Source organism: Podarcis tiliguerta, assembly GCF_965153285.1.
Source record: "Podarcis tiliguerta genome assembly, chromosome: 13".
Taxonomy (NCBI): domain Eukaryota; kingdom Metazoa; phylum Chordata; class Lepidosauria; order Squamata; family Lacertidae; genus Podarcis; species Podarcis tiliguerta.
This window is the reverse complement of record NC_139546.1, coordinates 54329959-54356590: the sequence shown is the minus strand read 5'-3', so window position 1 is coordinate 54356590 and position 26632 is coordinate 54329959. Positions and strand designations below refer to the sequence as shown.

Genomic DNA, 26632 nt, shown 5'->3' with positions numbered 1-26632 from the left:
TTGCAGAGCACAAGCTCCCACACTCCCCCCAGACCCATGAAGTGAGGGGGAGGGGCAAGGAGGCTGCTGCCAGAACCCCAGGAGACAAGGCAGAAGCAGGACATCAATAAATTAAATATTTTATTATTCCATAATTTAAGAAAAAACAGATCCAGAAAATAAGACAAATTCCTTTGTGCTTAAAAAAGGGGGCTTCTCAGTGCTTTGGGAACCCCCTCCCCAATGCCCTGGAAGGTCCACAGAAGGATCGACAGCCTATGGGGTGGGGGCAGAAATGTAAGTCTGGTCCCTGCCCTAGTTGGAGGGGGCTGCCTCTTCACCTACAAGCTGCTAGTCCCCCTCCTCTGAGAGGGAGAAAATTGGGGGCAGCTGTCTGCCCCCTCTCCCCCCTTCCCTTCACCCACCCCACCCCCTCTTAGATCCCCACCAAAAAGAGAGGCAAACTCAAAGGTATAGAAAAGAAGTGAAAGTTCATTGCTAGGCCTCTCCTTACAGCCCCCATTTTTAAAAAACCCTGGTTTTCCTCCCCAAGTGATAAAAAAAACCACCCTACAAGACTTGACTCCCAATCCCCCCCCCCGACTCTATTTGTCAATCCCATAAAATTAAACCCCCACCTGACAAGTGAGTGGGGGTTTATGAGAGCCCCAACCCAGCCCCCCTTTGACTGGATGCAGAGGGAGATTCCCCCCTTCCTGGTGGTGTTGGGGGAGGGGTGATGCCAGAGGAAGTCAGCCATTTGAGATGCCAAACCACTGTGGGGGTCACCAGCCCCCCAGCAGGAGGAGCAGGAAGAGGGGGAAAAAGACCTTGGCTTGCAAAGTGGCCCCTGTGGGGGGCAGCCCAGCCCCACTGCTTGGCCGCCCCCCACTCTGGTTCTGTCGGGAGGAGGAGGAGCCCTTCCCAGGCCGCTCCCTGCGAGGTGGGCGGGCATCGGAAGAAGGGCGGGATCCCGCGGGGGAACCCCCAGCCCCCCCTGCTCCAGCCCCCAAGGCCGGCCGGTCCTCGCTGTACCCAGCACCTGAGCCGCTCCCGCCGTCCTCATCTGGAACAGAAAACAGAGGGGAGGGTAGAAAGGTCTTGTCCTCTCAAGCGCCAATCTGCAGGTGTTACGGAAATTACGGGGGGGGGGACACATCTTTAAAGTTAAATATTACAAATATTATGCCTGAATATATCCTTCCAACGTGACAGCTCAGGGAGGTCACCTAGCTTTAAAAATAATATAAAATCATCTCCTTTCCCAGTTCCCCCCATTCCAAAGCTATTTTCCCCTTGAAAAAGGACTCCAGGAAGTTCTCAGAGGTGACAATTGCTGGGCTCTTTGTTAGCCAAGGGAAGCCAAATCTCATCACCTGACTTGCCTCACGCTCCAGACATGCAAAGGAACTTCTATTGTACTTTTGAGTGGTGGGTACTTAAGACATATTTGTCTATGCTAATCTTATAGATGAGTCTTGCCCCGCCATGTCTGCTTATGCTAATCTTGTTCCTGTGGGATGTAAACATAGAAGCAGTCAATGACAACATTCCTAGAGTGTACATGTTAGAACATGGGGAGGGATGTCTGTCCAGCAAGCAGGTAAACTTCCTGGGGACGGACTTCCTCCGCATGTGACCAGAGGTGGGTGTGGCCTCACCTGTGCAGGTAAATGTAAAAGCACAGGGCAGGCAGCCATCTATCTCTCTCTGCCATCTTCCTTCGATGAGGAAACATCTAAGGATGCTCTCTTGGCTCTCAGCCAAGAGAGGACTAAGGGACTATCTTCCATAAGATAGATTCTGAGTGTATTTTACCTTTTTAAGTCTGTGTGCCTTCTGGGATCATACTGTGAACAGAACGTGAGTAAACTCTTTCATACTTTTATGAAGACTGTGTTGTGTCTTGTATTTTAAGAGGGAACAAAGGGGAAATTACCAGAGTAATTATTATAGAGGTTCTAGCGAACCTGTGCAAGCGTTACCGTTGCGAACTTAAAGGGGAATGTCTATAAACTCTGCTGATATTTTGGGAACTTGTTAGCACAAGTTGGATAAGGATATAATTAGTCAATATATCCTCTCCTGCACCCCAGAACATTCCCACAAAGGGTTACGGGCCCAGTATTGCATATTTCTGCGTATTTTTGAAGGATTGCATTGGATTGTGATTTTGAGTTGAGTAGTATTTTTCTGAGTTAACTTCCTGGTAAGCACATGGTCCTTTGTTCCATTGTGCAGTGGGGATTAAGCAACCCCCCCCCTTCCCTCAGAGTTCACAGTGACCCAAGGCAGTGAAGAATTGTTTTGCATTTTGAGATTTTTGAGATTTTGATTTTAAAATTTTGAGAAATTTTGAAATTTTGAAGAATTTTCAAATTTTGGATTTTAAGATGGCTAGAGCAGCTTTTGATAGTGATGCAAAGCTAGGAATGCCTGTGCTGAATGAATACAATTTTATGCACTGGAAGCAGCGCTTGATAGCGTGTTTAGATTATAAGCACATTTTGGAAGCTTTAAACCCTCAACCTACGGGATCGTCTGAGGAAGCTTTAGCCAAGATAAGTGCTTGGAAACGCATGAACAGCGAAGCTAGACACATAATTTTGAGTGGACTTCGTGATGAGCAGCTATCATTAATAAATAGTACAGATGATGCGTCTCAGATCTTAAGAGATATTGAGCGTGTGTATGGAGAATCTAGCATAAACTGCTTCAGAAACCTGGTGTGTAAATTAACCAGATTGAGGATGAATTCAAAAGAGGAATTCACAGAGCACATCAACAAGTTTACTGAGATTATTCAAAGAATTGATCTGACTCCCAAAGCTTTTGATGAAGATACAAAGATAGCATTTTTGTTATCATCGCTTGGACCACGCTTTAGCGCATTTGTAAGTTTGATGGATCATAGACAAGGTCTGACTTTTAAAGACTTGATTGGTTATTTAAAAGAAGAATGCAGAGATAGAGCTGAATCTCCAGTGAGAAATGCTGGAAGGAAGGACAGCAGTTATGCATCTAGGCAATTTACAAAGTCCAAAGAGATGCCTAAGAAGGTGATTTGTTTCAATTGTAACAAAGAAGGACACATTGCAAAGAATTGCAGGGCTCCTAAAGCAAAGAAACCCCACCCCTTTCAGCCAAAAAGGGAAAAGAAGGGGAAATGTGAATGCACATGGCTACTGCAAGAAAGGAATTTAGCTGTCCAGAATCGTGAAAATAAACGTAATAAATGGATTTTAGATTCAGGTGCCAGTTCACACTTTTCATATAAAAAGGACTATTTTAATGAGATTAATGAGATAAGTGATGAAGAAGGATCTGAAATCGAGATTGCAGATGGCAACATTGTTAAAGCAAAAGGTGCAGGTTCCATGAGTCTGAAATGCAATATAAACAATGAATGCATTGAGAACACAATCTCTAGAGTTTTGTATGTTCCAGAGCTGAGCTGCAATTTAATCAGCGTGTCCACATTGGACAAGAAAGGTTTCCAGGTCACATTTGGAAATGGAGAATGTAAAGTGACTAGAAATGGCAAAGTGTTTGCTCAAGCAAAGCTAATCAATGGTGTATATGAGCTTGATCTTTCAGAGAACCAGTCTGCAAAAGTGGCACATTCCAGCCAGAAGAATGAAGCAGATCTGGACCTATGGCACAGAAGGCTTGGACATAGAGACACCAACGTCATTCTGGATCTACAGAAAAGAGATCTTGTAAGAGGTTTGCAGGTAAAGCAGAGCAACAAAGCTCCAGCAAAGTGTGTAAGCTGTATTACTGAGAAGGCTGTAAAACCTTCATTTCCACGTTGTGCAGAACAAAGAAGCAACAAAGTGCTTGACATAGTGCACACTGACATATGTGGACCCATGAATGTTCCCTCACTGGGAAAGAATAGATATATTTTAATATTTCTGGATGACTTTTCAAGATTTTGTGTTGTATATTTCCTCAAAGAGAAGAGTGAGACAGTGGACAAGCTCCAGGAATACATTGCCATGGTCAAGAATAAATTCCAGAGAGCTCCAGCTGTGTTAATGAGTGACAATGGAGGTGAGTACTGCTCAAATGAAATGCAGGCTCTCCTGGCCAAGGAAGGAATTGCACACGTAACCACAATTCCTTACACACCACAGCAGAATGCCATAGCTGAGAGAAAATTTAGGTCCATTATGGATATGACAAGGTGCATGCTAAAGGATGCACGTTTGCCACAGAAGCTGTGGGCCGAAGGAGTATACACGTCGGTCTATTTGCAGAATAGACTGCCAACTAAAGGTGCAGAGCGCACACCATTTGAACTTTGGCATGGGAAAGCTCCCAATCTGTCGCACATACGTGTGTTTGGAAGTCCGTGTTACTTCCACGTGCCCAAGGAACACAGACACAAGCTTGACTCCAGGGCAAAAGCAGGTATCCTTGTGGGATACGCCTCTGGAGGCAAAGGATACAGAATTATGGACTTACAAACTGGTAAGACAAATGCATACCATGCGGTTTATGTTGACGAATATGGAAAAGTAGACACTAAGAACACTGTTGTGGATTCTTCAGATGAGTCAGAAAGGACTCAAGAGTTTGTATATTTCCCTTTTGAGACCCCACAAAGTAATTATCTGCCTTCGAGTGTTGCAGCGCCCCCTACAGGTGACGCACCAGAAGACGCAGAGGACCAGAACCCTGGCGGCACCAGAGACGAAGATGAGGACTCAGATGGGGACATGCCTGCGTTGGAGGAGGATGAGGAAGCTGATGCGGTCGCAGAACCAGAGGTCAGGCGCTCATCCAGAACCACCAAAGGTGTCCCACCATTACGGTTGTCCTACTTTGCAGGGTCGGCGTTTCCACAGGAACCTTCCACTTGGGAAGAGATACAGGAGATGCCAGGTGCTGAAGCCAGTCTCTGGAGGAAGGCCGCGCAGGAGGAGATGGATGCACTGCATCAGAACAAGACCTGGACACTCACTGAGCTACCTCCCGGTAAGAAGGCCATTGGCAGTAAATGGGTTTTCAAGGTTAAGAAGGGGTCAGAAGGAGAAGTGCAGCGCTACAAAGCTAGACTTGTAGCACAGGGATTTTCACAGCGTTTTGGTGAAGACTATGATGAAGTTTTTGCACCAACCGTGAGGTACAGCAGCGTAAGAATGCTTTTAAGCATTGCAGCCTCCAAGAAAATGAGAGTGAAACACATAGACATTGCTACCGCTTTTCTACATGGGCAGATTTCAGAAGAAATTTACATGAAACAGCCCAAAGGTTTTGTAAAACCACATGAGGCACATTTAGTGTGCAAACTCCAGAAAGGACTTTATGGACTTAAACAGGCTGCTAGAGCCTGGAACCAGAAGTTGCATAAAATGCTGACGCAACTTGGGTACAAGCAAGGCGACGCTGACAAGTGCTTGTACAGTAAGTCAAACAATGGACAATTCTCATATATCCTAGCATTTGTTGATGACCTGATTATTGCCACAGCAAGTGAGAAAGACTATACACAGATAGTAAAACACCTTAGCAAAGAGGTGGAGGTCAAGGAGCTAGGAGATGTCCAGTACTACCTCGGGATCCAGGTGGAAAGAGAAGAGGACGGCTCATTTCTTCTCAGCCAAAGACAGAAGATCCACGAGCTGATTGAGCACATGCAGATGCAAGACGCACATCCAGTTGCTACACCGATGGCTACTGACTTCCTGAAGAATCAGCAGGATTCGAAGCAGTTGCCAGACAACAATGACTACAGGTCGGCGATTGGTAAACTTTTGTATTTAGTTACCACATGTAGACCTGACCTAGCTAATGCTGTGGGGATTCTTAGCAGAAAGGTGAATTCTCCCACTGAGCATGATTGGGCAGGTGTAAAGAGGGTGGTGCGATATTTGAAGGGTACCATGAATTGTAAATTAAGGTTACCAGCCGTCAGAGACCCTAAGTTGGTTGGGTATACTGATGCGGATTGGGCTGGGGATAATGCTGATTATAAATCAACAAGTGGTCATGTTTTTATGTTTGGTGATGGACCTGTTTCATGGGGCAGTTATAAACAGAGCTGTGTAGCATTATCTTCCACAGAATCAGAATACGTTGCAGCAACAGAAGCCTGCAGAGAGATCGCCTGGCTTGATCAACTCATAAAGGACTTTGGGTTGGTGAGAAAAGGGCCTGTCAGCTTGCTGGAGGACAATCAAAGTTGCCTGAAGCTGACACAGAGTGAGAAGTTCCTGGCCAGAACAAAACACATTGGGGTTAAATACCACTACATACGCCAGATGATCCAGGATGGACTAGTGGAACTATCCTACTGCAGCACCCAAGAGATGACTGCTGACATCCTGACGAAACCCCTACCAAGAGAGAGTTTCCAGAATCTACGTGTCAAGCTGGGACTCTGGGTGGTTGAATAAAGTTGTTTATGTTTTGTGTATGTTGTATTGCCTGAGAAGGGGTATGTGGGATGTAAACATAGAAGCAGTCAATGACAACATTCCTAGAGTGTACATGTTAGAACATGGGGAGGGATGTCTGTCCAGCAAGCAGGTAAACTTCCTGGGGACGGACTTCCTCCGCATGTGACCAGAGGTGGGTGTGGCCTCACCTGTGCAGGTAAATGTAAAAGCACAGGGCAGGCAGCCATCTATCTCTCTCTGCCATCTTCCTTCGATGAGGAAACATCTAAGGATGCTCTCTTGGCTCTCAGCCAAGAGAGGACTAAGGGACTATCTTCCATAAGATAGATTCTGAGTGTATTTTACCTTTTTAAGTCTGTGTGCCTTCTGGGATCATACTGTGAACAGAACGTGAGTAAACTCTTTCATACTTTTATGAAGACTGTGTTGTGTCTTGTATTTTAAGAGGGAACAAAGGGGAAATTACCAGAGTAATTATTATAGAGGTTCTAGCGAACCTGTGCAAGCGTTACCGTTGCGAACTTAAAGGGGAATGTCTATAAACTCTGCTGATATTTTGGGAACTTGTTAGCACAAGTTGGATAAGGATATAATTAGTCAATATATCCTCTCCTGCACCCCAGAACATTCCCACAGTTCCAAGGACTTGTCTGGACATGTTTGCCAAGGTTAACTCCTCCCCTTTGAACTGTATTCTGGGATGTGGTGGGAAAGATTTAAAAGTCTCTGTCACCCCATCCTTGGGGTTCAAAATTTGCTCTTTGAACCTACTGCGCAATAAACTTTGGTCTACAGCTATTTGCTCCGGTTGGCTGGACTCCTTCCTTTATTCCGCAGGGACCTGCGGGCAGACGACCAGCTGGGGGACTGAGCAGCCTCGCACCTAGATTTTTTTCCTAACACAGGAAACCCAGCTGACATTTCCACAACCATGGGGCAAATGGATATGTGGATGAGCCCTCGCTGGGAAGCCCCTGCCAGAGAGGGACGGGGGTGGGGCAGGTTGCTCCCACCCCTTTCTGTCTAGGCACCACCAACTGATTGCTAGACAGCTATGCTGGGGGTTGGGCTAGATGACCCTTGGGGTCCCTTCCAACTGTACGGTTCTGTGATTTTAAGAGACAAAGGCTTCCCTGGGAGCTGGGGTTGGGGGGGGGGTGTTGGAGGGCTGAATTTATTTCCCCCCTTGTAGGTGCAAGGTCAGTCAGCTGTCTTCATCAATGTTTCCCATTTGGGAGCCGTATGGCCCAAGGCCCCCCAGGATATTGCAAGGTGGGCACAGGTGAAAATCATGTAAATGGGGGGCCAGAGCGCGAGGTTAGGGGGCCACAGAGGGAAATGAGAAGTGAAGGGGGGGACTTAAAAAAAAAATCCTGATTGGCTGGCTATCCTCTTAGCCCATCCCAAGTGTGTGTGTGTGGGGGGGTCCTGGCTTGTTTCTGATGTGGGAGGGCGGTCGCTGAGGCTCCTGTTTTGACCAGCAGAGCCTGCAATCTAGAACCCCAGGTCAGACAAGTGGGGTGGCACTGGGGAGGGCTGGGAGCTCCAGAGCTGCTTGTTGCTGCCACCAGTGCTGGGCCCGCTGGCCGCCTGGGCCTGACTCTGCAAGGCGCAGGGTGCAATCCACCCCAGTGCCTGATGGATCAGGGCCTTCAGATGTTGCCAAGGGCTGCAGGGCCAGTCGGCAGTGAAATCCACCCAGCACCTAACCAAGGGGGCTTGTCTGGTGCTGCTGACTTGCAGCTGGTAAATAACTAAGTGTCTACTCAGAGGAAAGCCACAGTGAAGGGTGTGGGAGGCTAGAGTGTTTTATCTAGGCAGCCAGGGCTCCTCCAGATGTCAATATCTTTTTGCACCAGGTCAGTGAGGACCACTTGCTTTTAAACATTCTCCTATATATATAGAACTCCCTGTGCGCCTTTTGGACTGTATCTGTGGGTTTCCCCCTTTGTGTCAAATAACTGAGGCCAAATACAAATACATGGAAGATGGATCTGTCTCAGGAGGTATGGACTCTCCTTCCTTGGAGGTTTCTAAGCGGAGCTTGGATGGCCGTCTGTCCTGGATGCTTGAGCTGAGTTTCCTGCATTGCAGGGGGTTGGACTAGATGACCCTTGGGGTCCCTTCCAGCTCCATGATTCTGTTTTTCTGCTCCAGCAATATTTTATTATGTTCCTATCATTTTATGTGATTCTATTTTGTATAAATTATAAACATCATAAATAAAACATGTTCTATTTACAACAAAACATTTAAATAGCTACCTTTCTACTGGTAGGACGGGGGCAGGCATGGCCATAGCCAGGATTTTTGATGGGGGGGGCAGGCTTTTGTTTGTGTTGATTTTTTCTTATTGGGAGGCAGCTGCCCCCCCTCCAGTCTCCCCTTGGCTACGTCTATGGGGGGCATAGGAAGGAAACAAGGCTGGAAGGGGACTACGGTCAGAAAGTGGCTGGGAAACACTGGTCTACACCAGTGCTTCCAAAACTTGGGTCTCCAGCAGTTTTTGGACTACAACTCCCATCATCCCTAGTTAGCAGGATCAATGACCAGGGATTATAACAACTGTAGTCCAAAACCAGTTGGCGACCCAAGTTTGGAAACCTGGGTCTACCTCAATGATCAAGGCACATCAGCTCATTGGTCAGCCAGTGAGTCCAAGTTCATGTTACGTTTGAAGCTGCAGCTACTTCTGTATTTGTATCTGCAAAGCCTCCAAGCTGAATGTCTATCTATGAACATCAGGCACTGTATTACTGAAGCCTTATCTTCTGGACTTTAGGCTGCCAGTGTGGTGACTGGAACTGGGGGCAACTCCTGCTGTGTGGGTCTCTCCTCCGATTCCCAACAAGGCGAGGGGGGAGTGGGTGCCCGGAAGGGGCTTGTAGGCCTCACCTGCATCCTGGAAGTCGAGGTCCTGCCCATTGCAGGCGCCCACCAGGCGGGAGGTGGCACTGCGTAGGGCCAGGACGTGCTGCCGCGTGGGCATGTCAGGGCGCGAAATGTCCACCTCCACCTCGGGGTTGTTGATCTGGTTCACCAGCCCATCACCCGTCACATCTGGGAGGTACCTGGGAGGGGGGGAAGGGAAAGGTGCGGGGAGAGAGCCTTTAGGCGGACAATGCACCGAGCACCCAGCCCCAAAAGAACCTAAGGAGAGCCTGGTGGCTGGATCAGGCCAAAGGGGCCCATCTGGTTCACAATCCTGTCCTCACAGTGGCCTAGTACTTCTAAGAACCCAGGAATCAAGAGAGACTGCCGTTGGACCTGGAGGATCTGTAAGAATTTAAGAAAGGCCATGCCGCTGGGTCATGTCAAAGGCTTATCTAGTCCAGCCTTCTGTTCTCATGGTGGCTGAAAAGATGCCCTGAGCTCTGCATGGGGAAAGTCTTGCTGCACCCAATGACCAGGTTCACAGGCATGCTCAGGGGCTTGGGTGCAAATGTATCCCCAAAAGCCTCAGGGGTCAAGTGCCCCCTGTCCCCTCCAGCCTCAAGGCGGGGGAGAGAAATCCAGCCACCCTGCTCCCCATCTCCCCTTGAGTCCAAGCTTTTCCTTTTCTCCCTGCCTGCACCCTTAGCGGGGTCCAACCCCACCCCACCTGCCCCTCGCCTGCCCGTTCCAGCAGCTCTCCTCGTTGGTGACATCAGCGGCCACCTTCTCGTCGCTGCAGAGGGCGTGGGGAAGCATCACCCAGAAGCGCCGCATTAGACGCAGCTTCTCCTTCACATCCGACACCTGGGGGGGGGGGGGAGAAGGGGAGGATTAATTTGTCCAGTCCTCCTTTAAAGCAATCCAGGTTGGTGTCCATCACAGCCTCTTGGGAGAAGGAGTTCCAGAGTTCCAGAGATTAATGCAGAAGGGCTTCCTTTCCTCTGCCCCAAATCTTCTGACATTCCCCTTCATAGGATGCCCACAAGCTCTGGCATTAGGGGCGAGGGAGAAAAAGCTTTTCTCCATCCATTTTCTCCATGACTTGTATAATTTTATAAACTCCTATCTCTGCGGCCTCTTTGCCCTTTCTCTAAACTAAGAAGCCCCAAGTGTTGCAACAAGCTGTCTGCTTGTTCTTATACACACCACGAGATGCAGAGTTGTGGTGCTGAGTTGTCCCAGGGTGGACAGTGCGCCCCCCCAAAGGGCAGCATCTCCTGGAATGCAAAAGGCTAAGGCTGACAAGGCAGAAGAGGCGCGAGTTCAAGGCGGAGCTCTGGGGGGACGTAGCATGCAGGTGGAGCCGGGGGGGGTCCCCACAATACCTACCAGCCTGTCCAGGTTGGTTCCTGCCGCGGTTGTGGGCTTCTCCTCGGGCAAGTAAGTGCGGAAGCGGCGCTTGGCCTCCTCCCGGGGGGAGCGGCGAGAGCGGGCGGGGGCTGGGCGGGGGCTGCCGCAGCTCTGGAACACCTGAGGGGGGAAGAAGGCACAGGTGACCCCCACAAGCACCCCAGAAACACCCATCCTGAGCTGCTCTCTCAAGTCCGCATGAAGGCCAAAGGCATTCTGCTGCCAGAGCTGGTAGGAGACCAAAGCTCAGATAGGAGATTCAGACGGCAAGGAAGGGGAAGCAGACTCTGTCCTGGATGCTTCAGTGGAAATTTCTGCATTGCAGGGGGTGGGCTAGATGGCCCCTTGGGGTACCTTCCAACTCTTCAGGTCTATGATTCTATAACTGAACCTCAGGAAGGACTTTCTAAGGGGAAGAGCTGTGGGGCATTAAAAGGGACTACTTGGGGAGGTGGTGGGAGGACTCTCCTTCTTCAGAGGGTTTTAAGCAAAGGTTGGATGGGCATCTGACAGGGAATCCTAGGATTGTAGGGTTGGAAGAGAACCCCCAGGATCATCTATCCCAACCCCCTGCAAGGCAGCGATCACAGCTAAGCATCCCTGACAGATGCCTGCCCAACCTCTGCTGGTCTGTCTGCAGGTTGTTGGCATCTGTCTGTCTCAAGAGATAATGGAGTGCATCTCCAGGGGTGAAGTCAAACCACTGTGCTAGTGCTGAAGTGACCTCCCCAGGGCGCAAGCCAGGGCCATGTGCCTGGAAGTCCTGGGCTGCCCTGAAGAAGAGACCCCCATCTCAGCCTTGCTGATGGGCTCCAAAGGAAAGCAGAGCAAGATGTTTGGTACCTGCTTGGCTGCAGGAGATGCTGGAATGAGGCGTACGAAGCGCCATCCAAGCATCTTGGGGGCTCCACTCCGGATTTGTGTCAGGTGTGCTCCTGAGCCTGCCTGCAGGTGGGTTGGCATAATAAGGAGCAGAGGAGTCAGATTCTCCCTGTCCCCCCATACAAACCTTGGCTGAGATTTGGACACTGTGCTCCTGCAGGAACATGATCGCCTCCGAAATCTTCACTCCGATGGAGTCAGCCGCCAGTTCGAAGTTAAAGGGCCCCCCGAGGCGCTCGGCCAATTGGGTCAAAGCATCTGGGAGGGAGAAAGAGGGAGTGGGCCAAGGGGGCTAGGTTGGGGCAAGGGGAAAGAGCCCCCCCCCCCCGCCCAAAGACCCTGTCTACTTGCACTGAGCGGAACAGCCAGCCAGACTCAGACTTTCATCTTGCCTTTCTACCAATAAACCCAGGCTGGCATTCGTTTTGGTACCCACATGGCAGGGGTTGGACTAGATGCCCCTTGGTGCCCCTTCCAGCTCTACCAATCTAAGAAGTCCCCTCTAGATATATGGCAAGCTGACCCTCAAGGCCTCCAGGGAGCTCCCCGGCTGATCAGAGATTTCTTCAGCTGAAGCCCAAGACTCGGCTATGCCCATTGCACCACTCTGCCTCGCAGTTGACTAAAATGCCACTTGAGGGCAAGCTCTCCCCTCGTCCAACCCTGCCTCCTGCCATTTCCCACTGCCAGCCTTTCCCCCAGCCCTCGTCCCCTCCCCCGGGGGGGTGCTCACCGAGAAAGCGCTCCCACTCGGGGTCCAGCTCCGCTGCGCTGGCAAAGCAGCCCTTCATGACGTTGAGGCAGAATCCGTTGCAGGGCTTGAGGGCCGGAGTCCCACGGCAAAGGGGGCAGTAGGAGAGGCGCATGTGGGCACGGCGGCACTCTCCGCTGGGAGAGAGCTGGGGGGAGAAATGGGGGGGGGGACAGATTGAGCATTTGGCAGCCCAGAGAGGTCACCCTTTGGAACCCCCTGCCTATTGACCTTCACAGCATTCTCCACTAGGCAAACCTGGCATTTGACCCCCCCTGTCATCAGAGCTCCGATGTTTCGCCCACTGTCTAGTGCAGGTTCCCAGGGAAAGAGGGCCGAGGTCAAAAGAGAAGATCAAAAGAGACTACGAGGCTCTGGGCAGGAAATTGAAGCAATTAAATGCACAAATTGTCATCTCATCTGTCCTCCCAGTTGAACGACGTGGCCCAGGGAGAGAGAGGAAAATAGTGGAAGTAAACAGCTGGCTTCGCAAATGGTGTAAACAGGAACGGTTTGGATTCTTGGATCACGGACTGCAGTTTCTTGAGGATGGACTTCTGGCAAGCGATGGGCTGCACCTCACAACGGTTGGGAGGAATGTTTTTGCCAAAAAACTAAGAAACCTCATCAGGAGGGCTTTAAACTGACTAATGTGGGGGAGGGAGACAGTGCTCCTGAAGGTAGGTGTGTATTAATTGATGAAGATGATCATCCAAATGTCATAGACCAAATGGAGCAAACAGCAAGCAGACCTAGTGGTGGGAGGAAAAAATCCTTAAATAAGAGACACGGGGGAATGACTAATGGACTTCAATGTCTGTACACTAATGCACAAAGCATGGGAAATAAACAAGATGAGCTTGAGCTCTTGGTACAGCAAACTAAATATGACATAATAGGCATCACTGAAACCTGGTGGGATAAGTCCCACGATTGGAATGTAATAATGGAGGGATACAATCTATTTCAGAGAAACAGACCAGACAAGAAAGGAGGAGGAGTGGCGTTATATGTCAGGGATGTGTATACCTGTGAAGAGATCCAAGATTTAGAACCTCAAAGCCAAAGTGAGAGCATTTGGGTCAAAATTAAGGGAGAGAAGAATAATAGTGACCTCATTGTGGGAGTTTACTATAGATCCCCAAGCCAAACGGAGGACATAGATGATGCCTTCCTGGAACAGATGGCCAAGCATGCAAAAGGAAGGGAGATAGTAGTAATGGGGGACTTCAATTACCCAGATATTTGTTGGATCTCAAACTCAGCCAAGAGCATAAGGTCAAACAGATTCCTCACTGGCCTTGCAGACAACTTCATTGTCCAGAAAGTGGGAGAAGCAACAAGAGGAACAGCCATTTTAGATCTGGTCCTAACCAATGTCGATGACCTGGTTAATGGGGTAGAAGTGGAAGGATCATTAGGCGCAAGTGATCATGCTCTTCTGAAGTTTACTATACAACGGAAAGGAGCAGCCAAGCATACTAGGACTCAATTTCTTGACTTTAAGAAAGCCGACTTCATAAAACTTAGGGAAGTGCTGGGTGAGATCCCATGGACAGTAATACTAAAAGGAAAGGGAGTTCATGATGGCTGGGAGTTTGTTAAGAGGGAGATAGTAAAAGCACAACTTCAGGCAATACCAATGAGACAGAAACATGGAAGGTGCCTAAAGAAGCCAGGGTGGCTATCTAAAGAACTTCTAACTGAGTTAAGATTAAAAAAGGATGTGTACAAAAAATGGAAAAGGGGGGAAACCACCAAAGAGGAATTCAAACAAATAGCCAGCACGTGTAGACACAAAGTCAGAAAAGCTAAAGCACAGAATGAACTCAGGCTTGCTAGAGAGGTTAAAAGCAACAAAAAAGGCTTCTATGGGTATGTTCGTAGCAAAAGGAAGAACAAAGAAACAGTGGGGTCACTCAGAGGAGAAGATGGTGAAATGCAAACAGGGGACACAGAAAGGGCTGAACTCCTCAATGCCTTCTTTGCCTCAGTCTTCTCCAATAAAGAAAACAATGCCCGACCTGAAGAATTTGGAGGAAATGATTCAGCAGAGGAAACACAGCCCAGAATAACTAAGGAGATAGTACAAGAATACTTGGCTAGTTTAGATGTATTCAAGTCTCCAGGGCCAGATGAACTGCATCCAAGAGTATTAAAAGAACTGGCAGATGTGATCTCAGAACCACTGGCAGTCATCTTTGAGAATTCCTGGAGAACAGGCGAAGTCCCGGCAGACTGGAGGAGGGCAAATGTTGTCCCTATTTTCAAAAAGGGGAAAAGAGAGGACCCAAATAATTACCGCCCAGTCAGTCTAACATCAATACCAGGGAAGATTCTGGAGCAGATCATTAAGCAAACAATCTGTGAGCACCTAGAAAGGAATGCTGTGATCACCAATAGTCAGCATGGATTTCTGAAAAATAAGTCATGTCAGACTAACCTGATCTCATTTTTTGACAGAATTACAAGCCTGGTAGATGAAGGGAACGCAGTGGATGTAGTCTACCTTGATTTCAGCAAGGCATTTGACAAGGTGCCCCATGATATTCTTGTAAAGAAGCTGGTAAAATGCGGTCTTGACTATGCTACCACTCAGTGGATTTGTAACTGGCTGACTGACCGGACCCAAAGGGTGCTCATCAATGGTTCCTCTTCATCCTGGAGAAGAGTGACTAGTGGGGTGCCACAGGGTTCTGTCTTGGGCCCGGTCTTATTCAACATCTTTATCAACGACTTGGATGATGGACTCAAGGGCATCCTGATCAAATTTGCAGATGACACCAAACTGGGAGGGGTGGCTAACACCCCAGAAGACAGGATCACACTTCAAAACGACCTTGACAGATTAGAGAACTGGGCCAAAACAAACAAGATGAATTTTAACAGGGAGAATTGTAAAGTATTGCACTTGGGCAAAAAAAATGAGAGGCACAAATACAAGATGGGTGACACCTGGCTTGAGAGCAGTACATGTGAAAAGGATCTAGGAGTCTTGGTTGACCACAAACTTAACATGAGCCAACAGTGTGACGCGGCAGCTAAAAAAGCCAATGCAATTCTGGGCTGCATCAATAGGAGTATAGCATCTAGATCAAGGGAAGTTATAGTGCCACTGTATTCTGCTCTGGTCAGACCTCACCTGGAGTACTGTGTCCAGTTCTGGGCACCACAGTTCAAGAAGGACACTGACAAACTAGAACGTGTACAGAGGAGGGCAACCAAAATGGTCAAAGGCCTGGAAACAATGCCTTATGAGGATCGGCTAAGGGAGCTGGGCATGTTTAGCCTGGAGAAGAGGAGGTTAAGGGGTGATATGATAGCCATGTTCAAATATATAAAAGGATGTCACATAGAGGAGGGAGAAAGGTTGTTTTCTGCTGCTCCAGAGAAGCGGACACGGAGCAATGGATACAAACTACAAGAAAGAAGAATCCACCTAAACATTAGGAAGAACTTCCTGACAGTAAGAGCTGTTCGACAGTGGAATTTGCTGCCAAGGAGTGTGGTGGAGTCTCCTTCTTTGGAGGTCTTTAAGCAGAGGCTTGACAACCATATGTCAGGAGTGCTCTGATGGTGTTTCCTGCTTGGCAGGGGGTTGGACTCGATGGCCCTTGTGGTCTCTTCCAACTCTATGATTCTATGATTCTATGATTCTATGAGGTGCCAGAAGCACCACCTGTGTCAGGAATGCTCTCCCAGGCGCATCCGTTGCCGGCTTTAGGGCAATTGCAAGGTTTGCAGGAGCCTTGTGGATCAGGCCAGTGGTGCCTCCAGCCCAGCCTTCTCTCTCAGTTGGCCAGCCAGAGTCCCCCAAGGGAGACCTGCAATGGAAACTCTCTGCATGTGCTCAGAGAAACTCTTTGTGATGGCAGCAAAGGAAAAGTGCTCTGCATTGTCCGTTACATCCCCCACCCGTCTCTCTTTTCTTATGTCTACAGATGAAACCCTCAGAAGAACATCATAAGATCCTTCTGCATCAGGCCAAAGAGGGACTTCATGGTGACCAAGCAGATGCCTGCAGGAAACCCAGAATCAGGATTCGGACGCAAGAGCCACTCTCCCCCCTGCAGTTTCCAGCAAGTGGTATTATTGAGAAGCACCACTGCCTCAGATTGTGGAGCCAGAGTAGGATTCCTGCGCTGCCCTTGGGGATCCCTTCCCACTCGAAGTTAACGGTTCTGTGTGAAGTAGTCCTTCCTTTTCCCTGGAGATATTTGCAAGCCAGAAGCGACTGATCTGATATCCTCCCAACATTGCTGCTCCTTTGGAGAGGACTTTGTCAGCAATGTGGGGTGTGGGCAGTGGAGCAAAGCTGACTGCTAGGGAGCACGGCTGGGTGGGGGCAGGTAATAATAATAATAATAATAATAATAATAATAATAATAATAAATCCTGCCCATCTAGGCTCCTTCCCTCTAGCAAGATGCTTGCAGAAGTGTAACCTTCTTCCAGGCAGGGGGCCGCTCACCCATGTCAGGCTTCTCACCTTGACCGCCTGGACCACCACGTCTCGTCCGGTCGCCAGGCCCGACCGCCTGGACCACCACGTCTCGTCCGGTCGCCAGGCCCTGGACAAAGGCTCGAGCAGCAATGAAGGCGCGAGTCACCTGCAGGGGAGCAGGACAGAGCAGCCAGGAAGGGCAGCTGAGCAGCTGGACACATGCATGCATGCACACAGCCCAGGATGGCCCACCCCTGAGGCAAGGTGAGGCAGGTCCCACAGGGGCGTCAGATCCGGACTCCAAGGAATGCATGGCCCACTGCTGCCACGAATGTGGTGCACTCCCTGGAGGCAGGTTCTGCCCTCCACCCAGTGCTGCAGTGGCCTCCTGGCCATTGGAGGTGCTGCTGGTCTCTCCCCCTGCCTTGTTCCCGATGTAGATCTTCATCCCCAGCTTGTTCCAGCTGTAGATCTTCGCTCACCTGCCTTCTCTGGGCAAGAGGTGAGAGGCAATTTTGCGTTTTGCCTCAGGTGCCAACATGTTGGGGGCCAACCCTGCACCACCCACCCACACCCGACCCTCCCGCCCACCTGTCCCACAGTCATGCAGAGCTAAGGTTGCCATATGAAATCCCAGATATGTCCTCTTTTGGGGGAATTTTTACATTTTAAAACAGTGTTTTTCAAGCACTGGTCCGCGGCACACTAGTGTGCCGCGAGATGTTGCCTGGTGTGCCATGGGGAAAATTGAAAAATTTGAAAGATTAAAAAAAAGAAGTCAAATTTTCACCCACTAGGCGGGCGCCGGACTGTGTCCACCCTATTTTCCATCCGTCCTGGGTGGGGATCAGATCGGATGGGATCCGATGAGAGCGGACAGGCGGTCCGCTCTCATCCGATTCCCCATAGAGAGCAGAGGGGCTCTGACATCTCCCTCTCCGCACACAGTGCGGAGACAGAGCTGTCATCCGCCGGCTCAGCGGGGATCAGCGGATCGATCCCCGCTGAGCAGAGAACGGTCCGCAACGTTTTTGTTTGCCATTAAAGAAAAAAATATTAAACCATGCTTGAATGTTAAACCATGCTTCTTTGTGTTTATTTGATTCCTATTCAAGAGAATTACTTTATATATAGTCAATATAGGCACAGAGTTAAATTTTTTAACATTTTCTAATGGTGGTGTGCCTCGTGATTTTTTCCATGAAACAAGTGTGCCTTTGCCCAAAAAAGGTTGAAAAACACTGTTTTAAAACAAAGGTTCAGGGTTGGGGGGATATTTATTTATTTCTGCGTTGTGCGGTTTTGTTTGTTTGTTTGTTTTTGGCTCAGGTGCGGGCTGCTGTGCACACCACGGCCAGCCCAAGCAACTCAGGCTGTCCTCTTTTTTGCTCTTCAAGATATGGCAGCCCCACCCATGCAGGAATGAGTGTGTGTGTGTCAGTGGCTGGGAGCTGGATCTATGGGTAATTCACCTGTGCCCAGAGTTGGTGGAGAACTCAGGCACAGCTGGAAGCCAACTTTTTATGCTCTTGATCCTGCACACAAAGTCAGGGACGCCTCAGTCAACATTTCTGGCCTCCTTCCAGCCCGACTTTGCCTTTTGCCCCGCAGCTGAGGGCTGCCATGAGCCCCAGAGAAGAGGGGGTCCCTGTGGCCTGAGCCCATCCCTTGCAAGTGCATGAGGGGAGAGCTGCTGGATCAGGCCAGGGGCCCAGCTAGATGCTCGTAAGAAGTCTGCCAGCAGGATCCAGGCACAATAGCCTTTCTCCCCTCCTGCTGCCTCTAAATGTGGACGCAGAGCAGGGTCAGTCTGGCCAGTGGCCCTGAGAGCTCTCTCCTCCTCTGTGCATCTGTCCAATGCTCTTTGGAAGCCCTCCAAGTTAGTGGACGTCCCTGTCTCATGTGGGAGGGAGTTCCATGGGTTCACTATAGGTCAAATGAAGAAGCAAGAGGGTGTTGTGGCGTCCTAGGGAGGGTGGGGAGAGGAGGGCCAGGGGGTGGACTCACCTGCACGCGGAGCTGGCGGGGGCTGTCCCCAAAGGCCCGCAGCCCCTCTGCCTGGTGCCCCACACACTCCAGGTAGCCTTCAGGGAAGCTGTACTGGGGGTTGAGCAGGGGCAGCATCCGCTCCAGCAGGCGGGCCCAGAAGTCGCTCAGGGCCTCATCCAGTCCAGGTCGTGCTCCCTGCAGGTGGCGCCGCAGCTCCACAAAGAGCCCCTGGAAGAGGCGGGCATGCTGGGCATAGAGGCGCCCATAGGAGCGGGTGAACATGGCTTGGAGGGACTGCTCTGCCCCTGCCAGGAGCTCCCGGAAGAAGTCTGTGGGGGCAGGGAGATGTGGGGAGGAAGAGGAAGAAGGAAAGGAAGAAGAAAAGGAAGAGGAGGAAGAAGGTAGCTTGAGCCAAAACTCTGCCTCCGAAAAGGAGCCTTCTCCTGAGCATGTGCACATTGCGCTTCCCTCACTACTGCCCCCCTTTGGGGTGCAGGACAAAGGCCTCCAGGCAGCCACAAGCTGCAGCGCCCCATTGCACAACTTAGGGGTGCAAAGCGGGTGTGCAGTTGGGTGGAAATTGGAAACCAGGAGAGTGGGGAGGCAACAAGCCAAGTTGGGGGTGGCAGACCAGCTTCCTCTGCTGCTCAGGGCAAAAGGCCCCCCACCTCACCCCAGGAGCTCCATTGGCCAAGAGGTGCCCCCCCCCCGCTTTCTTAAGGATCCGGAGCAGATTCTGGCATAGAGTGGGGGATAACTTTCATCCAGCCCGTCAGGACCTCCAGTGGGTTGGGGGTCCCACAGCCTCTGGGGTCTCCCAAAGGGAACAGGGAGGGGCTGGAACCCTCCCTCCACCTCACCTTGGAAGCGGCGCTGGCGGGAGCCTAGGGTGCTGAGCAGGAAGCCGGCTGCCTCTCCCACCAGGCCCTGGAGGTCCCCCCGGCTCTGCTCACTCAGGCGCTCCTCCGTCTCGCTGGCGCAGCAGGTGTACTCCTGGGGGCAGATGCGCAGGTGCTCTCCTGGGGGGGGGAAGAGGATTGCTGTTAGCCTGCCTGGCCCCACAGCTGGAGGGAAGTGCTCCCCACCCCTCATGGGGGAACAAAGGCGGTGGCAGCCTCCCCAGCCCAGCATTGTAGAGTCGGAGGGGATCCTGAGGGTCATCTAGTCCAACCCCTGCAACACAGGAGTCTCAGAGAGTGGGTTTTTTTGGAGTGTGTGGCAAAATTGCAGCCAGGAGCACTTTCCACATAAACACATGAGAGTGGTGGCCACATAAGCACAAGAGAGTGGTGGCCTGGTGGTTAGCGTGTCCATCTAGGACCTGGGAGAGACCAGGGTTCAAATTCCCCCACTCAGCAACCTCCAGAGCCAGTCACTGCCTTCTCTCAGCCTAGCGGACCTCACAGGGTTGTTGTGAGGAGAAAACGGAGAGGAGAAAGAGAACTAGGGGCATCACCATGAACTTGCCTGGAGAAAAAGAGGTGGTCTGGAGGTACAGTAAAGAAGCTACGAGAAATGGGGGGGGGCTGGGGGTGCTCTTCCTTGCTAGCACAGGGGATGCCGCCCCCAACTCCACAGAACAGGGAGAGCCCTTCCAGAGGACAGGAGAGGTGGAGAGGGGCTTCTGAAGCGCTGAGGAGGCAGAGAAGAGGCAGCGAACGGGCGCGGGGGGGCGTTGGCTGCCTGTGAGGGGTCCCTCGGTCGGGGAAGCGTCCCTCCACGAGGCTTGAATGGGCAGACGGATAAAACGTCCCGTCGGACTTTGGAAAATGGTGGGCTTCCCCGCAACTTCTGCCCGAAAGACCCAGAGAAAAGGGGCAATGGCGGGGCAGGGGACAGTCCCCACGGGCGCGAGGGGGGGAGGGGTGGCGCGAGCCCTGCTGCTCGCTCTGCGGCCGCCTCGTCCGGGCGAGGGGGGCGTGGGGGGAGCCTTCCTCGCAACTTCCTTCCGAGACCCGGAGAAGAGGGGCGGTGGGGACCCACGCGAGACGCCCCTCTCCCTGATCCACGTCCTGGAGACGGCCAGGAAAGTTTGCTGCCCGTGCCCCCAGCGGTGCCAGGACGGGGCGCCCGCTTACCGGAGATGAGGCTGGGCGGCAGCGAGGCGAGGGCGAAGCCGCGCCCGGCCAGCGCCTGCCGGCTCTCCGCGCAGCTCCGCGCCGCCCCGCGCGTCTCTCCGCCAGCGGCGGCGGCGGCACAAAGGAGCGGCAGGAGGAGCAGGCGCAGAGGCGCCATGGAGGAAGAAGCGCCCCTGCGGGCGAGGCCGGCCGGGGAAGGAGCGCGCCGCCGCCGCCGAGAAGCGCGCAAAGGAGCGCAGCGCGGCGCAGCAAACGGCCGGAGACAATGGCAAGGGCCAGCCCGCGCCCGCCGCCGCCGCCCGGCCCTAGCGCCGCCCGGCCCTTCGGGCGAGAGACAATGGGGGCCGCGCGGGGGGCTCGGAGGGAGGGAGGGGTCCTAGCGCCCCCCGCCTCTCCTGCCGGGCCAGAGGGGCGGATGCAAGACGGCGGGGGCGGGGAGGGACTGCGATCCTGCGGGGGCGAGGGACGGAGGGACCCAGCTGCTTCCCCCCTCCCGGTCCGTGAGTGACAAGCGGACGCCGAAGCGGTTGGATTCCACTTGTCTGGAAGGCCCCTCGCCAAGGCGCGTCGAAACTGCATCGGGGCGACTGGGTGGCTTCTGTGCTGGGGACTGGACTAGATGGCTCGCGGGCCCCTTCCCACTCTACAAGTCTGCGGTTCCATGCTTCTACCTGGGGAGACCCAAGGAGATCCGTCCACGGAGTCCTCTCCGTCCAGCCAACTGCTTCTGGGTGTCCAGCGGGGGCAGCCCTCCCCTCCCTGCCTGTCTGCCTGTTTTCTGCTAGGTCTGCTGCCTCTGATCATGGAGGCTCCATTGTGCTGCTGCTCTGGCCAATGAGCCGCCGACGCTGGCCAGACCCCCTAAAACATTCACCTCCGCAGTCTCTCATTCTCCACACGTGGGCGACGAATTATAGACTCGTAGAGTTGAAAGGGACCCCGAGGGTCATCTAGTCCAACCCCCAGCCACTGAGAAGCTGGAGCATGTCCAGAAGAGTCGGCCAGGGGTGTGGGTGGGTGACCTCTGGAGAACACCTGAAACAATTGGGTGTGTTTACCGTGGAGAAGCAGGGAGACGGGAGAGAGCTCACCCGATATCCCTGGAGGGTTGTCAGTCACGCAGAAGACAGAGCGGGACAGGTCACATCCAGGCGGGTGGCCCTCGCTGCCTCCCCTGTTTGCCTGCGTGAAGAAGGACTTCCTTTCATCTGTCACGAATCCTCCAGCCTTCAGCTTCAATGGATGCCCACGAGTTCTTGTACCAGGAGAAGGAGAGAGGAAAGTTCTCCGCTGTCTCCACGTTCCCATGCCATACACTAGTTTATACACTTCTATCGTCTTATTCGCCTTTTATAAACTATAAAGCAGCCTTTCTTCACATGGGCGTCATTTGGGTTGCCTTTCCTGAACGCCCTCCAACTCTGCAACATCCTTCTTGAGGCGAGGCGAACAGAAATGTACTCAGCATTATTGCACCTGCCGTCGCGCCCGAGATTTCTGCTATAAGCGCATTGCGATGCTTCCTGGGGCCGGAGCCGCTTCCACAGCGGAGCAGGCGCTGCCTTTGCTGGAAGTGCTTAAGGAGCGGCTGGAGCGAGGCCAGTCGGGGGTCTGTGGGGGTCGCATCCTTCCTGTCCCGCAGGGAGCTGTCCTGTGCGTGACCTCACGTGCCTCTTCCAGCCCCGAGCGAGCGAGCGAGCGAGCGCCCGGCTCTGGATCCTCCCAGGTGAGCGGAGGGGGCCCGGAGGAGTCTGCGGTTGAGCTTCCCCGCACAAGCGGCAAGGGGCGCTGCTGCGACAGGGAGGACCCAGCGCCGGAAAGTGCGCTTCCCCCGTAGGAGAGACGTACCGTATTGGAATCACAGAATGGCAGAGTGGGAAGGGACCCCCAAGGGCCATCTTCTCCAGCCACCTACATTAATGCAGGAATCACAGCTAACGAATTCCTGACCTCTGTTTTTAAAACCTTGCAATGAATCACAGAATCATAGAATCCTAAGGTTGGAAGGGATCCCCAAGGACCATCTAGCCCAACCCGCAGCAACGAAGGAATCACGGCTGACGGGTGGCCTCGCGACTTCTCTTGAAAAGCCTCCAGAGAGAGGAGAACCCTCTTCTGCCTTTGCCCGGGCGGCCCAGGAGGACAACCTCCGGGTAACCAGAGAAGTGTTGAGTCGAGCCATATTCCACGCGGAGCAAAAGCTCCCGCGGTTCCTTCGAGAGTCTGCCTGGGGGGTTGACTGCCTTGCTTTCAGTGGATTAACGGCCCCGTCCTCCTTCCCTATAGTTTGAAGTAAGGCGCTGAGCGATCCTACAGCCGATTAAAATGCAGGGGCGAGGGGAACGGGGGCAGGAAGAGATGTCGCCCCTGCAGCAGCTTGGCTCTTCTCCACCCCATGGCAGCTCAGCCTTGAGATGGGGAGGGGGATATACTGCTTGGGAAATCTCCCTCCCACAAATATTGTGCAAGTGGGAGGCGCCCCCTGTTGGAAAGTGAGAGTTGGAAAATATATGCCTATTCTCCAGCAGCAGAGTTCAGCGCAATGGCGATTGCTCCAGGCACATTTAAACTTGATTAGATTTCGTCACCTGCCTTTAAACAAACGCTTTGTTGTTGTTTAGTCGTTCAGTCGTGTCCGACTCTTCGTGACCCCCTGGACCAGAGCACGCCAGGCACTCCTGTCTTCCACTGCCACCCGCAGTTTGGTCAGACTCGTGTTTGTAGCTTCGAGAACACTGTCTAACCATCTCGTCTTCTGTCGTCCCCTTCTCCTTGTGCCCTCCTTGTGCTTAGGCTACAATAAATCACACACTTAATGTTATGTACTGAGTTGAATAGGATCCAAACTGCAGCAATCTGATTGGTCCTAGAACAATAGGATCCAAATTGCAGCAGTCTGATTGGTCCTAGAACAATAGGATTCAGAATGCAGCAGTCTGATTGGTTGGCAGGAACCACCCAATCATGCTCCAGATATAAGTGAATCCACAACCTGATTGGCTTACAGTAGAATTCCAGAATTAGCCAATCATGTGCAGCCCATTGTGTAAATAATGTATATAAAGCAGATACTTTGAGGGGACATTCATTCATTCCTCCTCACCACTATGAGCTGAATAAAGAGCATGAAATCACTTTGCGACTCTGAGTATATTTCACTTAACTTTGCAAATAAGGCAGTATTTTACTCACATAGTTGCCAGAAGTTACAGCAAACATGCCTCTATTCTCTGGCAGTAAAACAAAGGACAAAAAAGAGAGGCTCCAAACTACTTAAAAAGAATAGTACTTTGTTTCCTTACGAAAAAGATCATGCAATATTAGGGTTAGCAAAGATGCAGGCTTTAAAATCTCCCTGAGAAGCAGGGCGCAGAGGCTGCTGAGAGCCAACTAAGCCCCTTGCAGCCTGAGGTCTTATATCTGCTTAACTCTTTCATACATGGAAGTGTGGGGCAGTGGCCATATATTGCAGCACCCTCAGTATCCATTGCTCTGGGAAGTGTGTTGTGACTGTGCCAGGGAGCGAGGTGCCCACGTGGGGGCCACAGACATGGAAGGAGCAGGTGAGCTCACTGGGGGGGGGTCTCTTCTCCCAGTACACACACCCCAGCACCACCAGACACGCAAGGCATTAACCATTAACCCAACACACCATTAAAATGTGAAAGTCCCTCCCCTAGGAGGAAGCAGTGGTGGTCATAAAAGATTAGACCAATTTATGGAGCAGATGGCTATCAATGGCTTCTGTCCGCAATTGCTCTGCTCTGCCTCCACCATCGGTGGTCGGGATCTTGTGGTCTGAATCCCAGTTGCTCAAAACCGAGGCAGGAGAGAGTTGCTCTTGAGCTCAAATCCTGCTTGTGGACAAGGCTTTGGCCGCTGTGAGAAGGAGATGCTGGACTGGAGGGCCACTGGCCTGACCCAGCAGGCTCTTCTTACATTCTTCTGTACAATGGTACCTCGGTTTAAGAACAGTCCTGTTTACAAACAATTTGGTTTACAAACTCCGCAAAACCTGAAGTAATGTTCCTGTTTGAGAACTTTACCTTGGTCTAAGAACAGAATCCGAATGATGGAAGGGCACTGACAGCGGGAGGCCTCATTAGGGAAAGCGAGCGTCGGCTTAAGAACGGTTTTGGTTTACGAACGGACTTCCGAAACAGATTAAGTTCATAAACCAAGGTACCACTGTATATACATACATATGTACATAGGAGCTGAACAAATGGATTCAAACAGCAAAAAAGGAGATTCTGACTGAACAACCAAGTCAAGCTGGATACTTTGGGGGTTGTTTTCATGAGGAAAGAGAGTCACAGGCCCTACAGCAGTGACTGCGCAAAGCAAATGCCATCCCTGGAAGCTGTCCAGGTCCCATTCTGAGGTGCACACGCCACTCATCCCCGCCTGGCTTCTCCTGCATCCGGGAAGGACTTTGCACCACCTTTGGCTTCCTTACGACCTGGGAGTGGTAGGGAGAGGTTCCTTTCCAGCACTCGTGTGAGCGGGGTTGTGGGGGAGAGAGACGCCTCCGTCCAGGCCCCACGTGCAGCCTCCCAGGCCTCTCTGCCCAGCCCCTCCTGAGGACTCTCACCAGCCCCCACCCCCCCACCCCCGATCCAGCCCTGCTGTGCACCAGCTGTCAAGGGGAAGAGCCTTGGCAGGTGACTGCCTCTTCCCAGCCTGGATAGAGAGATGGGGGGGGTTCAAATGCTGTGCACTGTGCAACAGAGTCTTGCTGTCTGATCATCCAAAGATCATATGTGGCGGACCTGTCCCAAGGTGAAAGACTTCTGGGAAAAGATTTATAATGAATTGAAAAAAATATTGAAATAAAGAAACCAGAGACCTTTCTTCTTGGAATAACAGGTTTGGAATTGCCCAAGAAAGATGTTAAATTATTTTTGTATGCCATAACTGCTGCTCAAATTTTACTAGCTAAAAAGTGGAAAACACAAGAATTACCAACGGTGGAAGAATGGCAGATGAAGATGGTGGATTTTTCAGAGCTAGCCGACCTAACCAGAAGAGTTCGCAACCAGAAGGAGGAGTACCAGGAAGAATGGACTAAATTTAATGATTACTTAGTTAAATATGTCAAATTAAATTAACTGGAAACAGCTTGCAGTTACTCAATTGGCTTAGGATTTTATATAAGTTAAGTGATGAATTAATATGTTTAATTTCAAAATGAAAAGATCTAAGGATGTTAATCTTCAAGTTAAACTTTATAAGAACTGTGATTTGGAAAAGCGTTGTTACGGAAAATCTGGGCACGAGGATGCTCTGCTACCCAGCTCGTCGGACTAAGTCCGCGGGTCCCCGAGGAGGAAAAATGAGAACAGCCGGAGGCAGGAGCAAGCTGCAGGAGATCCCAGTTTATTGCGCAACAAGGTTCAAGACGAGATTGAACCCCGAGAAAGGGGTGACAAGAACTTTTAAAAGTTCCCTCCATGTCCCATGATACAGTGCAAAATACATCATACTGACATCACGAATACATTAAAGAGAGGTTGGGTTACATAGTTCACGTCATGAATACATTTGGAGAAGGTTGGGTTACACAGGATTAACATATAGGGGAAGGAGGGGGAGATATGCAGAGTCCGGGATATGCATAGATAAGCGCATCCTGAGTACCGGTGATGAGAGAACAATAGTCCGTATGCACATAGTCTGCCACCTGGCATTGCCCGGAGGAAGGGCTGGACGGAGTGATTAGGTCAGATTAAGGTCTTCCTGAGTACGTGACTCTCCGCTTGGGGAATTATGGAGGTGGGGAAGGTGTCATGGAGTCCTGGAGAGACTGAGTTGATCG

The 26632-nt window shown here is 51.4% G+C and overlaps 1 protein-coding gene across 2 annotated transcripts; it reads right to left on the bottom strand.

Annotated features, from left to right (window-relative positions):
* Positions 1 to 103: 103 nt before the first annotated feature.
* On the bottom strand, positions 104 to 23419 carry LOC310662954 (glypican-6-like). 2 transcript variants are annotated; one of them, XM_083410376.1, is made up of 9 exons: positions 21873 to 23419; positions 19597 to 19755; positions 18755 to 19065; positions 12286 to 12451; positions 11680 to 11810; positions 10650 to 10790; positions 9988 to 10124; positions 9282 to 9457; positions 104 to 1045 (listed from the first exon to the last, which is right to left on the bottom strand). In XM_083410376.1, exons 1-9 carry the CDS (start codon positions 22120 to 22122, stop codon positions 765 to 767), a joined length of 1752 nt encoding a protein of 583 aa, XP_083266502.1. In that variant the 5' UTR covers positions 22123 to 23419; the 3' UTR covers positions 104 to 764. The 2 variants fall into 2 exon arrangements, with proteins under 2 accessions (XP_083266502.1, XP_083266503.1); XM_083410377.1 differs by lacking the exon at positions 21873 to 23419 and adding an exon at positions 20815 to 21079.
* Positions 23420 to 26632: the final 3213 nt, after the last annotated feature.

Coding starts and splice junctions, on each gene's coding strand:
- LOC310662954 (XM_083410376.1), bottom strand. CDS start 22,122: ATGGGAACGTGGAGACAGCGGAGAACTTTCCTCTCTCCTTCTCCTGGT. Junction 19,756..21,872: donor CGTCTCCCTGCTTCTCCACG/GTAAACACACCC, acceptor TCCCCCCCCCAG/GAGAGCACCTGCGCATCTGC. Junction 1,046..9,281: donor CCTCGACTTCCAGGATGCAG/GTGAGGCCTACA, acceptor TTTCTGTTCCAG/ATGAGGACGGCGGGAGCGGC.